This window comes from Motacilla alba, chromosome Z (genome assembly GCF_015832195.1).
Source record: "Motacilla alba alba isolate MOTALB_02 chromosome Z, Motacilla_alba_V1.0_pri, whole genome shotgun sequence".
Lineage (NCBI taxonomy): Eukaryota > Metazoa > Chordata > Aves > Passeriformes > Motacillidae > Motacilla > Motacilla alba.
In genome coordinates this window covers 72,204,443-72,219,580 of record NC_052046.1, presented here as the reverse complement: position 1 = coordinate 72,219,580, position 15,138 = coordinate 72,204,443, and the positions used below count along the sequence as shown (strand labels likewise).

The 15,138-nt window shown below is 43.5% G+C and overlaps 1 protein-coding gene across 2 annotated transcripts in view; it reads right to left on the bottom strand.

Annotated features, from left to right (window-relative positions):
- SLC12A2 (solute carrier family 12 member 2) overlaps window positions 1–14,061 on the bottom strand; it is a 54,208-nt gene extending 40,147 nt beyond the window's left edge. For both annotated transcript variants that reach the window (XM_038124013.1, XM_038124014.1), the window contains exon 1: window positions 13,220–14,061. In XM_038124013.1, coding sequence (XP_037979941.1) covers window positions 13,220–13,720 — 501 coding nt within the window. In that variant the 5' untranslated portion in view covers window positions 13,721–14,061. The remainder of the gene's footprint in view (window positions 1–13,219) is intronic.
- Window positions 14,062–15,138: the final 1,077 nt, after the last annotated feature.

Sequence of the window (15,138 nt, the reverse complement as noted above, 5' to 3'; positions counted from 1 at the left end):
AAGGAAGAATCTTTATCTTCATGTCTTAAAATAGTGAAATGTGAATAAACTGGTTAATGCCTTTTTTTTTTTTAATAAGCTTGGAGTTTGTCTGCTGCAAGTTCAGGTTTGGTAAGAAGGTGGAGAAATATCTTTCTATCTAGTCTAAGAAAGGATCACATATTCATCATGTGAGCATGCTGGGCCAAGTATTGATAAAACCTGTACAAATTGCCAACGTGACCCCCAAAAGGTCACCCCAAAACCTCAACCACCATGTGTCAGCTACACATTTTCCTGTAGTGCTCAAACAAGCCCACAGCTGAGCCTGTTGTATTCTGGGGAGGAGATAAAGGGTCACAACTGGTATTCTGAGTTATCAGTTACCAGATCAGCTCCAAGATATTGCACACTGTGAACACAAGAAAGTTTTGTTCTGTGTGTCTCGTCTCTCCACACCGTGCAATATTTCTTATGAAAATATTTTGAGGCACAAGCAAAATGTAATAACTGAAAGGTTATTCCTGGTTATCAGCAGTGGTGGGTGCCCAATAAAGCACCACTGAGAACAGATATTACAGAGTGTGGGCACAAAGGAATTTCACTCCAGAAGGCTCCGAGTTCAGCCCTCTAAGGCGATGTTAAGAAAGCACCACTGTGGTCTCAGCTGTAAATCAAGCAGGCGTAGTATTTTTCATGCTCGTGTTCATGAGGAAACAATGCTTCTACTCAAGTCAGACACTGAATGGAAAAAACTGCCCTAGCACTATTTTAGAACAGCCAATACATAGTATTGCCAGCCAGTACGATAAGATCTTCATAAACAGTAAAAAACACTAACACACTGTGGATTTGGAGGGGGTGTTACAAAAGGGGAAAGAAAAGGGGGTTTAGCATTTCAGATCAGAAACTATGTTATTAACACAATTCTGAAAACAAAATAATCAGTCCAAAAATAGTCATGGTGGTCATTTGCGCTGTTAAAGGAAAAATAACATATGCTTACAAGCTGACAATTCTGTCATACACTGACAGGACTTCAGACAAGAAACAGTTAAATTTCTGCTCCTACACAGATAATCTACTACTTCATCTCCAGTGGTTGGATCATAACAATAAGTTATTTGTGTCAACTGTGAATAGCCTCCACATCTATTAGACATAGATTAGTAATGAGAAAATACTTGGTATTTTCATAGGGGAGATCTGAGATTTTTCACACAGCCTATAATACACTGGTGCATCAAAAAGTTCAGTGAAAATTGCTTTAAGAGCTCTAGATAGTGGTGTGTGTCATGCAGCAAATTTTTTTTGTGGTGAACTTATCTAAATCCTATCTTAATGGCAACATACTTGGGCTATGTTGCACCGTATGAGGTAATATCAGAATAAACACACATGAAGTCTTGTTTCTTTTCAAGAATCACAACTTGGAAGCCGCAAGTAAAGGGCAGGACCACCAGCAATTTTGTATTCAAGACTATATTCTGGATCTCCAGGCAGATTGCTGTCACTGTGAACTGCCTGATTTGGTGTGTCCCAAGTAGTCACTGACTTCTTTAGCTAAATCACTCCCATTGCTATTAGTCCTGTGCAAAAACAGGAGGCCAGAGAAGCACCTCAGACTACAGCATTTAACTGCTTTTCCCATTCCTCACATTTGGCCAGCTACAGATTTAGCACATGCCATGTAATATGAGGCTCCTCTCCCACAAACTCCCTAGAAAGGCTTCACAACAGCAGCTTCTCCTCATCTTGGCAGGATACAGTACCAAAGCTGGTTTCAATAGTTTATATTATCATAATGCTAAAAATTAAGAGTCTAATCTTTTCAAGCTGCAGCTTCTGCAAAGAAATATAAAAATGGGCTTCCACTACCTCTAACCAAGCTGCTTACACTTAAAACTGCTTTGTACCTGCATTCTAAGTTGATACTATATCCTGATACATACTTTATTCTGATTCATGTATATGTATTCTGACAATAAGCATAGCTCTCTCATGCTTACTGAGAACAGAAAAAAAAAAATAAAGGAAGTTACCCTGAGAACCACCTTTGCCCAAAGAGTACTGACAGAACAATTCTAGGCTCTCTCACACATCTTCTGCAGTCCTTCACTGTGGCTCACAGCTCTACTGACAACCTGTTCACTAGCACTTACAACCACAATTTCTTGTTTCCATCTCCCAAAGGTTAATTTTGTAGGCATTGCCATTTTAAGATGTTCCCTATTTTGTGGACGGGAAGAAGCAGTAAAATGTATTGATCCAGATGCAGCAGGCCATCTGTCTCAGAGGAAAAATCATTATTTGGAGAGATTATACTCCCATATATACCAACTCCAGTCCTGCACACTATTAAGACTAAGGCTACAAAACCTGTTCTCTTCAGAATTAACACAGTGCAAAACATACATGAAAAAAGAGCTTATAAACATTTGGTTTTTTTTTTCCTTATCTAACTAAAGGATACTTTAGCCAGAGCATAGATATAGCAAAAATGACAAAATAAAGAAAGCTATCAAGTTACATAAGAATTACTAGACATTTTGCCTCAAATGATGGTAACACTTCAAAGGATTTTTAAACACTACCAAAGACCTATTCCTTGAAAGAGCAAATTAACTTTTGGACTCTAGCTCCCACCACCTGTGACACTTCCAAGGAGCTGAAAAAAAGACTTTAGAAGTGCTAAACGCATTTCATGCATAGAATAACTATGAATAATACAATAATCCTGCTGCTATGGTGTTTCTCTCTTACATAACAGAACTTTTGAAAACAGTCTGTACTGGTGCAAGTGTGATGCTCTCTGACAAAGAATAAATAATAAGCTAGGTATTAAATGCTGTCTGAAGGACTCCAAGCTGTATCAAATGTGTCTGTTCTTTAAACAGTACTTTTGCAGCATGTTGATGTTGGTAATCATAAAATTCCCCGTTCTTGTCTACGGGCCAGTTTGATAAGCTGTTTTTATCTTTTACTGCTTTTATCCACACAGTTGTGAAAGAGATCAAGAGAACTGAGCTTCCCTCCCAAAACACCTAACTCTCCACTGAATGGTTTTAATCATATTGTTGCCCAGGGACACCAGACAGTCTTATTATCATAAGACTGTCCTTTATCAAGAAAAGCCTTGAGTTTGGTTGCCTGAAATTCCAGAGTATTTCAGTACTTAAATACACAGGAAGAAACAGAAGTTTTCACCAGTCTTTGACTCAAGCTGGTGATACTGACTACTGTTTGTAACTATTTTTTCAGGAAACCACTTCTCAAGAGAGGCTGGGATACTATTTCTAACTTTGCTGGTAAACTACAAATCCCGGTGAGTTTTTAACACTAAACTTGGAAAACACCTCTGCCAAGTCTGACAGTTTTCAAGTGGTTTTTATTCCTGTAAGGGAAACAAACAACTCCAAAGGGAGGAAGTATCACAGGTAATGACTTTAAAAAAAAATCTTATTCTATGTAACATTCTCTTAAAGAACCATCTGACTGGTCAGTAATTTGTAAACTAGACCTGTTCTGCTGGAAGAAGGATGGTGACAGGTATGGAAACTAAGAAAAACTCTCAACTAATGCTTTGTAACTGGCCTCATACTGATGAAAAAGCAACGAAAGTGTAAATCCTAAAACAGATGTAACAATCTGAATCTTTGGTACTTAGGGTTACCCCTCAATTAGAAATTGCTACTCAGAAAGCCAGTATCTTCCACAGAACACCTGGAGCAAAAGACAGATCTCTGATTATTTATTAGTTAAGAATAGTTAACCAAACTAACAAAAAAAGATTCAGATGCTCAGGTTTTTCAGGAGTTATTTGGGAAGCTTGACTGATCATCATTACTTCCAGTGGGGAAAAAAACACAGTGAGGTAGCACACACAAAAGAAAACATGGCACAAAGACACATTCAAGACATCTCAGTCTGCCTAACACCTTCTTATCATTTTCTTCAAAGAACTAACTCAAAAAATGAATACTATCAGGAAACAATGACTAGACATTACGGTTGTCAGCAGCTCAGAAATTTCAGCAGTCAAATTAGGTATTTTACTACTTGCTTATAAAACAGGAATGAATTATAAATTCTATTAGCAGATTTGCCATAATTCCCACTCCACGGTCTTTACAGTAATAACTTAAAAAAGCCTACTAAGCCATTAAATGGCATGCAGAAGTTACCTAGAACAGCAGGAGATAAATTGCCCAGATAAAACACAGTCAGTACTTGAAACTTGGGATTCCTTGGAATCAAACATGAACAGCTACAATCATTGGTTATTCACCTCAATCAAAGGAAATCCTTTGTAGTTTTGCAGCCAAGGGACCAAAACGCAAGTGCTTTGACTATATTACCTTCTCTACAATTATACATTTAAAATATAGCAGCAAATGCCTTTGGCATCCACTTCCAGAGATTTTAAAAGAGATTGCATCAAACACTGAACAGTAATGCTATCTTAAGCTGAAATTAAAGAGTGTTATACTGTGATTGCAGCACAGCAATTTTAAACAGAAGAAATTTATAGTTGCAATTAACATGTCAACTGAAGGATTAGCTATGTGTCTCAGCCATCAGCTTGTATTTCTGTCTTGCATGCTGCTTTTAATAGAGAAACATTAAACAGTGTGTTTTTATGTGTGTGCACATATATATTGTATATATAATGATTTAAAAAGCCATTTTTACGTTCATTCTTTTAAAGGGATAATAATCCACTCATCCCCCGGCTCTTCCATGTAGTATGATGTATTAACTAAGTTATCAAGACTTAATCAGGAAACTTACTCAGGCGATTGATTTCAGCTTAGTTGTAAATCCTTTCTTTCAAGGTGGCATACTTACAAATAAATAGACTTGTTTATGAAGATCAGCACTACTTTAATGTCTTACATGAACAGTTTTCTTGACAAATCTCTAAGCTTATTACATGAAGGCTACATCTGTCTGAAGCAGTTTTTACGTGTGATAAAGCAGCAAAGTTTTGTTGACATCTGCAAGTGTGCAAGACCTATCCTGCAAGTATCCTATCAGAAATATAAACAGTATTTGCTTTTCCCCTCTAGCATAAACATTAATTACAGAATGAGAGCATTCTGCAAAATAAGGAAAACTTCCCCACATCTTTACACCTTGATTCATGCATCCCTCCTAAGCAGGAGGGTATGAAAATTCTGGGCAAGCTGATCATGAAAATGAGAAACAAACAAGAAAAGGCCTTTGTTCAGCAGCTGTGCAGGGTGGAAACCCAAATGCTTATGGTCTGCACTCCCAGAAATTTTGTAGCTAAAATAAGGCCCTCCTGCCAAAAAACCAAACTTCCTCAAAAAAAAGGCCAAATTTCCTTTTCCAGTCTCTCCAGTTCTGGTTAACAGAAAGCTGCAGGAGGCATGACTTCCTGCACAAGTGTAGGGGCAACCAATCTCTTCAGATTAAGGGAAAGAAATGCATGCAGTCTACTTCACACCTCAAGAATGCACCTTCATTTCTGCACAGATGTGTATGACCCTTCCCAGAACCACCACTGCACTCTGAACGATCTGAAGAAGTAATTATTCCTTACTGTGCACTGAATGCAATATTCCTTTGGATATCCCATTATCCTGGAAGGAGAAACCACACTTCACAGGAAAAGTGGATCCAGGCTCTGAACATGGGTAGTTTTCACATGAGTATCTGAAACACAGAAGCCTGATACACTCCAGAATGAAGCAGATGCAGCACTTGATTGCATAAGAGCTGAAGTAAATCCAATTAGCAAGCCTCCTGCAGAGAAGTTTAGCATACTCAACGGCAGTCCAAGAAATACAATGTTCTGCTATTAAGTACAAAAGAGAATCCATTTCAGTCTTGTCAAGAAGCTGTTTTGGGCACATCAGATTTCCAAGTCATCATAGTTCAATCCCAGCAGCCCAGCCCCCAGCAAGCACTCACTCGTTGCTTCACCAGCGGGACTGGGGAGAGAACTGAAGGGTAAAAATTCACAGGTTGAGGTGAAGACAGTTCAACGGGGAAGGCAAAAGCCAAACACACAAGCAAAGCAAAACAAGGAATTAATGCCCTGCTTCCCATGGTTAGGAAGCCCCGTCCAGGAGAGCAGGGTCCCATCACATCACGGTGACTTGGGAAGAGAAACACCATCACTCCCAATGTCCCCTTCCTCCTTCTCCCCCCACTTTTTATACTGAGCACATTGTCACATGGCCTGGAACATCGCTTGGGTCAATCTGGGTCACCTGTCCTGGCTGTGTCCCCTCCCATGCACCCCCAGCCTCCTCACCAGCGTGGCCACAGGAGGAGCAGGAAAGGCCTTGGCTCTGCGCAAGTCATGCCCAGTAAAAAGAAAAACATTTCTGAATTACCAACCCTGTGTTCAGCACAGATCCAAAACAGAATCCCACACCAGCTACTGGGAAGGAATAAACTCTACCTCAGCCAAAACCAGCACACAAGTCATCTGTTCTCCACAGGAAGGTTAATTTGAGGAATTCTTGCCCTTAACAGCTTCTGGTTTTCATCTACATCTGCAAAACATGGTGCACTTTCTATTCAAGAAGTAGGAGGCAGGAGCAAATGACCCTATGCAGCAATACTAAAACCCTAATAAAACATCCCATTTCTATAAAAAGTCTAGCTCCAATATAGTGAGTTCCTGAAAAATTACGCTTTACCTGTAAGCTTACAACAGGCTAAAAAGCCCACTGAAATAATCCTAAAAAAAATCATTTGAAGTACCACCTGAATTTTTAATGTCATCTTCTGAAGTGGTGCTATAGTGTGCTACAGCACAGCCCCTGAGCCAGCACTGAGCAGGGCTGGTACGTTCACACAGAAAAGCACTCACTTGCACTGGCACAGCAACACATTTCAGCCAAAGTTGCCAAATTGCTTACAGTTCAAAAGCAGTATTACCCAGAATAGTCTTAGGAGACTCTGCCATGTAGACTGACAGACCAATTTGACTAGCATCCCAGTTCCTTCACAGCTGAAACAGACAGAGCTATTTTCTTTGACTTTAAAAAAACCCCAAACAACTGAATCATCTGAAGCAGGAGCAGTGGATTCAAAGAAGGGAAGTTAACTAAAAAAATGAAGACACAAGAGATAACCCCTCTTATTAAAATGGAACTTTAATTTAATTTTTTAGAATTTCTTTACTCTTTTTATCACCTTATCCTTAAATCAGTCAAGTTTACAAGGCACAGACAATACATGCAAGGTTACTTTCTATGCATAAATGAAATGTCAGTAAGCTTGTTAGGTATAATCAGTAGGGTGAAGTGCAGAAATAAATCAAACACCATTCTGCACTTAAAACTGCAAAAACTGGATAGCTCCCTAAACTCTGAAAGGCAAATAATTTGAAGCCAACTAATTAAAAAAATTCTTAAAAGAGACCAACAACCATAGTGTGACTACTATTACCTGTACCAAGAAGTGGGGGAAATGGGTTTGTGGTTGCTCATGAATGAGTATTATATGAGGCTTTAGGAAAAAATCTGAAGAATTCAACAGAAGATGTAGTACACTGGTTTAAAATTACTCCAAGATACTGATCTTGCCAAGCTCCTCCCCTACAAGAATGTTCTTCAAGAATGACAATCATTTGACATCTAATCAAGTACAGTACCAAAAGTGTAAAAAGTTAATCTGAAGATGAATTCTGCAGCCTTCCTCTTTGACCAGCTCTGAAACAGTCCACTGGGAGTGTGACACTTTTTTTGAAATGTCAATAAAGAGAAAAAAATGAAGCGTGAATTTCATCTTTATATCACTACTGAAGTTTTACTCTGTACTACACACATTATTTGTACAGCAGCACATGTATATAAAATTTTGAAGTAAATGAATATATTTATATTAGGAGTGCACACTCAAACGTTTTTATTGATGCCTGTGTGCAGTGAAAAGACTGTGGAGAACCCTTAAGTATTGGATCAGGGAACTGAATCACCACCGTGCAGTGCAAGATTTTGCAGCTGAGGGGGTGTAGGCTTTCTGTAAACCAGTTCAGATCTGTATCAGATCCAAGATCTGTGACAGCAAAAAGTTCACTCCTTTCAGCAGCAGTCCACACTTGTGCTGTGAGCTATATAAACTGCTAAAGGCTCAGTTATTTCCAGCTTCCCTGGGACATGGGGGAAAAAAAAAAAGTAGTAAGAACAATATTAGCAGTTTGCTGAACACACGTCATGTTTTTTAGCATTCCATGGGTGTTCTGGACTAAAGACTTACCAAAGATTCAAGAGAAATAAGCATCAAGCAACGTAAAAATACAAATTATACAAGGTCTTTATAAAATACAACCCCTGGAACACTAATATTATTTACTGCTGCAAACAGAGCAGGACACTCATTTTTTCCTTGATAAAAATAGTTGTGCTTAAGTGGGGCATCGGGGTAAGTAAAGTGAGGATTCTTGACACAGGCTGAAAAAGCATAAAAACATTCCTCTGCACGATGCAAGTAAAGCCTCACTGAGTACAGGTGCATTAAGGTCACTGCTGTTTAAAACTGATGAAAGAACAGTTACCAATTATAGGCTTCTGGGACATACAACAGCACCGAGACCAAGACTGAGAGAGCTTCTCTTGTTTAATTTTAGTACAGTGAACTTCAGAAAGAAGATTGAAATTCTGCTCACATATATGAAGGACAGCGAGAAGGAAATGTAATTTAAATTAAAAATAACAGGGACTGAAGAAAGAAAGTGACCTCAGACCTCTGAGACAAGATTCAGCAAGGTGGTGCAATAAAAACCATCAGCAAGAGGGTCTCAATCTTCCATGAGAGGGAAGGAAGGAGCTCTTAAAGACAGACCTTACATAACAGGGTCAGCTAACCTGATATCCTACAATCATCTTTTAGCCTTTTATGCATCTTTAGCTGAGTTGTGCTTTCATTACAGGCTAAGCAAACATTAACCACGAATTGAAAGAAAATACAACTAAACAAATATTAGAGATGCAGCAGTTGTTCAACATTCTCAAGACAGAATACATTTTTGTTAGAAAGCAGTGCCATACACAGACCTTTTCACTGTGCTTATGTTAAACATTTAAAGTCACCAGGTCAGAGGAAAAACTGCAGTGTATGAGAAAATACTTAACGAAGCCCGAAAGACAACTGAAAACAATTACAGTCATCCAACTTGAGTAAAAACAAACAAACAAAAACCCCTCAATTTGTATCAGGATTACCAGTAATTGCCTTTTTTCTTACACCTGCTTCCAAATTCAAATGACAGGTGCACAGATTTTTGTGTGGGAGGAAGTAAAGCACGTTTGTGTTTTTAAATACCTTGGGATTTCTTTTTGTTTTGATTAATAATTTGATCCAGATGGGGGTGGGGTGGAGGTACTGTAAGGATCTTCCTCTGAGATCAGTACCTTATACCCTGCCAGTGCTCCCGGTGAGTATTTCACAAACAGCAGAGCAGAGCTGCCAGCAGAGGGCTTGGTTCACACCGCGTCCACTCACCACAGCTGCGAGGGACTGCACAAAGATCAAATCAGAACCACTCATACACAGCGAGATCTAGTCTGAAGGGGAAAAAAAACATAACCTTCCCAAATCACTCAACGCTGTACAGAAAAATCCTAAATGATTTCAGTGGGTTACAGTGTGCAGGTCTGAATACCCTAACAGTATACACTTGTCGGAACAGTAAGGTCTGGGATAATATGACATGGTATTGATAAACTGAGGAGCACAAAGGCATGTGCAGTATTTCTACAGGCTGTATCTTTATGCACAGATGTAGCTGACCCAAGAAAAGCTGTAAGACAGGAAAAAAAAATTAAGAAAAGAACACTTCTAATCTTCCCATGGTCTGAAGACAGATCCCCCTCAAGAGGGCAGGGGACACCACTGCAACAAAAACCTGCATGTCATGGTATGCTGACTTCCCTCCCACTTTTTTTCTAATAAACATCCTCTCACCTCAACATCCCCGGAGACCAGAGCTCCTGCAACACATTCTCTCTACAAGACAGCAACTGCAACAGCATCACCAAATTCTTTCTCTCATTGCTCTAAAGCAGAGAGAAATCAGTACATACCAACTGGGTAAGGAACAGATTGATCACCTTAGTTATCTGCAGCAATGACATACTAAGACAAGACCCCTCACCTGGAGTTTAATATGATCAGCCAAGACCAGTGTTATGCAATTCATCCACCTCAGAGTACTGCAGCATCACCCAGCTGTGTTTCCACAGCCAGTTTCAAGAACAATCCCTTTCCTATGAGAAAAGCCACTGCTGGAATGACCACACAAACACCTATCCCACCAGGACTGCAGGACAAACCCTTGTGTAATGGGACCCTCCAGTACACATGTGTGTCTTCCTCAAACAGTCCCTCTTCTTCCAACACTGCTTTTCTGTGAGAACACAATCAGTAGAAGTGTTAGACAGATGAAGCTTCTAAACAAAGCTAAAGGAAAAGAAAAAAATCTGTTCTATAACTGGCACTGGCATCAACAATGCTCCAACGCTGCCTCACATTTATCTACCTATTAAAAGCAAATGGAATAGCACAAACTCTAACTGCTGGATAAAATAGCTGCATTCAAAGCAGTGAACCATACCGCTGGTAAAACAGCTTTGGATCACTCTTTACACAAAGTATCTGCCACTCTTGATGCACTGGGTCAAGAGCAGAGGCATAACAATAGGTTGTGCAAGCTTTATGTAAGGGTACTAGGATGTACCAGCTGCCTTGCATAGACATGCTGTACCTGATAAATTGGTACAAAACCCACAGCTAAAGAGCAAGGTTAATTCTTCAAGTTACTTTCCCAAATGCACAGCATTATTCAACAGCAGAGACCTGCTAGTCAGCAGGAACTGAAGTCACTTTGAGAATGGAGACAATAAGCCCCCTGGCAACGGTAAAAAAAAAAAAAGCACAACAGCTTTGAGAACATCTTCCCCATAAAAGTACAGCACCATCTTGATTTAAAAGTTACCAGGGCTCTGTGTTCACAAACCAAGCACATAATCAGAGATGGGATGTACTTCATTCTCCCGTGAGATTGATATGAAATGGCCAGGAATGTAGGTATCCAATGCTATTAGCATGCACAACACAGCATTATTAAAAGCTTTTGTGTCCACAGCTTTATCTGGAAAGTGTTTTGCTAAGTTGGAAGCAAAAATAATGGCTTCCCTTCTTCTTATAAGCCTAAGTAGCTGTTAACACCTTAACTGCTTTGGACATTGAACATCCTGCAACAGAACACTTGAGTTACTCCACTGAACTTCAACTTAAAGTTCTGAAGTTTATACTGTGACCTTTTAAAAAAAAAAAAAAACTTAATATCAAATGCAACCAAAATTCCATATTCCACCCCAATATTTATTTGATGGGAGGAGAGGCCCAAGCAGACAGGGCATGGCTTTAAAAAAAGAAGTAGCTTCACATGTACATCTATTCACACTGCAGAACGAATTAATGACACTTAAGAAATTAATAATTTGACTTTAATTAATGCTCGCTATGAAACTGTTTTGATAATGATCCTGTAATTAGGTTGTCTACCATTCCTCTATGCCACAGACTACAAAGAAAATTCCTTGCCGTTAATTTCTTCTTAATAAAGAAATTACAATCTTAGAAATTGTAGTCCCGGAGTACGCTATATGCTGCACTGAAAAACCTTGATGGCATCAAAGAGCTTTCCACAGTGCTGCAACATTAACACACTGCAAAAAAAACCGTTGAGAAACATTCTGCTTAAAAAGCTGAGTATCCAACACCTGGTCATCCCATCATGGACCAGGAGTCAGGAATTTGAGGGAGCAGGAGGACAGAAAACCAATGTGGTTTCACATGTACTAGGAGCACACATATATGTGTTTTATTTTCAGTTTACCCAAGCCCAAACACATGGCAGTAATTGCCAATTTTGATTTCATACTAACTTAGACCACAGGTCATCATTTAGCTCCATCAAAAGGGGACCTGGAAGGCAGGAGTAATTTGCAGTTATGGTTAGTAATTAAAATCTGACATCTAATCTCAGATGTGACAAACAAGTATCTTTGCAATACACCAATCAGTTATTTCTATTGGAACAATTCCACAGTCAGCATCAAAACTACACTTAAACCACCACCACCACTCCCCAAAAAAACCCCAAACCCCACATATCAGTGCTGATGCACTGAGCAGCCTAATAATGGTGTGAAACAAGTAAATCTGGAAAGCATACAAATTTCCTCATGGAACTCCACCTATACGGAGTGAAACGTGGGATGCAAAAAAAAAAAAAAAAAAAAAGTTCTTGGAATGTGGCCCATGTGTTTCTTTACTTCCCTAAACCCACCAGAAACACCTCACCTAAAACACAGGCTCCTCAGCACAGCCATACACCAATTTTCAAACTGTGAGAAAACAGCGCTGCCAAGAGCTTAATCTTTATCTGGAGTTAGTTTAGACATGATAGTTAAAAAAAAAAAAAAAAAAAAAAGGAAATTAATTCTGTGTTCAGCTAAAGCCAGCCTGCAATGCAAAGGCGGCTCTCACTGTCAACTCGTCTCAAATAACAAACGGACTCGCAGTCCAAAATAGAAAAAGCTTGAGACGCACAGCTCCGAAATTTTTCAAGCCTTGACGGCGGCGCAGGAGCCACCGAGCAGCCCTGGGAAGGCTCGCTCAGGATCTGTGTCCGTGCAGATCCAGCAGCATCCGATCCGGATCCCATCGGATCCAGCGGGCTCTGCCTCGGCGCCGCAGAGACAAACCTCCTGTCGCTACCAAAGCAAGCGCATCCTTATTTATTTACTTTTTTTTTTAATAGCTTCTCTACCAATGTTTTCACTCCTCTTCCCAGACTGATTCCCATGGCGATCCCCCGAATCAATACCCTATCCGAACAGGGATATCAATACCCTATCTGCTGGAGGCGATTTGGAAGCGGAAAACCTGTAAAGAGATCCCCGGTCGGTGACGGGAAAAACAGACTTAAGGCTCTAAATACCTCTCGCACTGGGGGACCATCTCCCAAAAGCACGTGTGTGTGGGGGGATGGATACCACTGCGTCACGAAAAGACAAAAAAAAAAATAACACAACTGAGACGCAAGCTATGCACCCGCGCTATATGCGCCTGCTCGAGGCTCGGCGAGCTTTCGGCTTTTTCTATTTTTTTTTTTTTTTTAAGCTTTTCTGTCGACACGCTCCGAGAAGCCGCCGCACCCCCGGCGCCGGGGGAGCCCGGGGGCCGCTCTCACCTTGTCCAGCTCATCGTGCAGCTCGGCCAGGCTGGGCCGGAGCAGCTTCTCGCCCAGGTCGGCGGCCGTGTGCCGGTAGTGGTCGATGCGGGGCACGGCGTCCATGGTGTTGTGGCCGAAGGTGCGCAGGTAGTAGGTGTTGGTATGAGTATCATAGTAGTAGTGGTGGTGCCCGCCCGAGTGGAGGCTGCCCTCGCTCATCACCGTGTCGCCGCCGTTCTGGACGCCACTCACGTTGCCGCCCTCCGAGCTGCCTCCCCCGGGCTCGCCGGGGCTCTCGCCGCCGGCCGACGGGTCCACGAAGTTCACCCGAAACCTGCCCTTGGCTTCCTCGCCTCCCTTACCCGCCGCGCCGATGTCCCCGCACGACTTGCGGGGCCCCTCGGCCACCAGGTCCACCTGGAAGCGGCTCTGGCTCGGCGTGGGACCCAGCGGCTTGCCCAGCGCATCCTTGGAGCCCTCATCCCCTGCGGACCCAGCTACCAGCTCCTTGCCCTCCATGCCTTCCCCTCGCTCTGCGGCCGCCACTGCTCCGAACTCCCCTCCTGGCCGGCGGCTCCGCTGCTTTAAGCGGCCGAGCAGCGCCCCGGGGCTGCCGCAGACACAGCGCCGCGCCCCGCCCCCGCCGCAGCGCCAGGTGACGGTGCCTCCGGTCCCAACGCCCGATCCCGCTCCGCCCAGGCAGGAGCGCGGTCGCTTCCTCGGCTGGCGCGGCGGGAGGGATGCGGGGGGGAAAAAACCGGCGGCGCCGCGCAGGCTCCGCCCGCTCCCGGCTGCGGCGGAGGGGGCGGCGGGAGCGCGTCCCCGGCCGGGCGGCGGCGGCTCCTCCCGCCCGCACTATGGCGGCCCCGCCGCATCCGCCCCGCGGCGGCGCTGGGAGGGGCGGGGGGGCCGCGCCGCGATCCCGCCCGGCACAGCCCCGCCGGCCGCCGCCACGTCTCGCGAGAGGAGCGTGGGGGCGCTCGGGACCGCGCGGTGCCTCAGCGAGCCCGGACCCCTCGGGAGCCCCCGAGACCCCCTCAAGCAACCCCCGGTCCCTCACACACCCCTGGAGCGTTCATACACAGCCGGAGGTCCCATGCACACCGCCAGATCCCCTCACACACCCCCGAAGCCTTCACGCACCCCGGACCTCTCATACACGCCACCAGGTCCCCTGAGACACCCCGGAGCCCTCACGCACCCCGGACCTCGCATGCACACCCCCAGATCCCTTGAGAGCTCTCCGGAGCCCTCACACACCCTGGACCTCCAATGCACACACACAGATCCCCTCAGTTCCCCCTCCAGTCCCTCACACACGCCGCCGGACTCATACACACCCCCAGATCTCCTCAGAAACCCCCTGATCCATCACCCACACGGACACCCACACCTGGACCTCTCACACACCCCTGGGCCCCTCATAGACACCCCCAGTTCCCCTCTCACACACACACCCAGAGCTCTCACGTGCTTTGGTGCCTCACACAGCCCCTTGGACCCCTCGTATACCCCTAGATCCCCTCACATCTCTCCTGTTGCTCACACACACCCCCTGGTCCCTCACACACACACCCAGATCCCCTAACAAATCCCCAGTTCTTCACACACCCCACAAATCCCCTCACATCCCCAGTTCCTCAGCCATCCTACAGAATCACAAGACTGGGTCAGGCTGGATGGGACCACACGGGGTCATCTGGTCCGGTCTCCCTGCTCCAGCAGGGTCATCCCAAAGTACATGGCACCGTATTGTGACCATACGACTCTGGAATGTCTCCAGAGACAGAGACTCCACACCCTCCCTGGACAATCTGTTCCCATGCTCGGTCACTGCACAGAGAAGAAGTTCTTCATGCTCAGGTGGAATGTTCCTGTGCATCAGTTCCTGCCGTTTCTCTTGCCCTGGTATTGCCCTTTGCTTGACCATCAGCAAA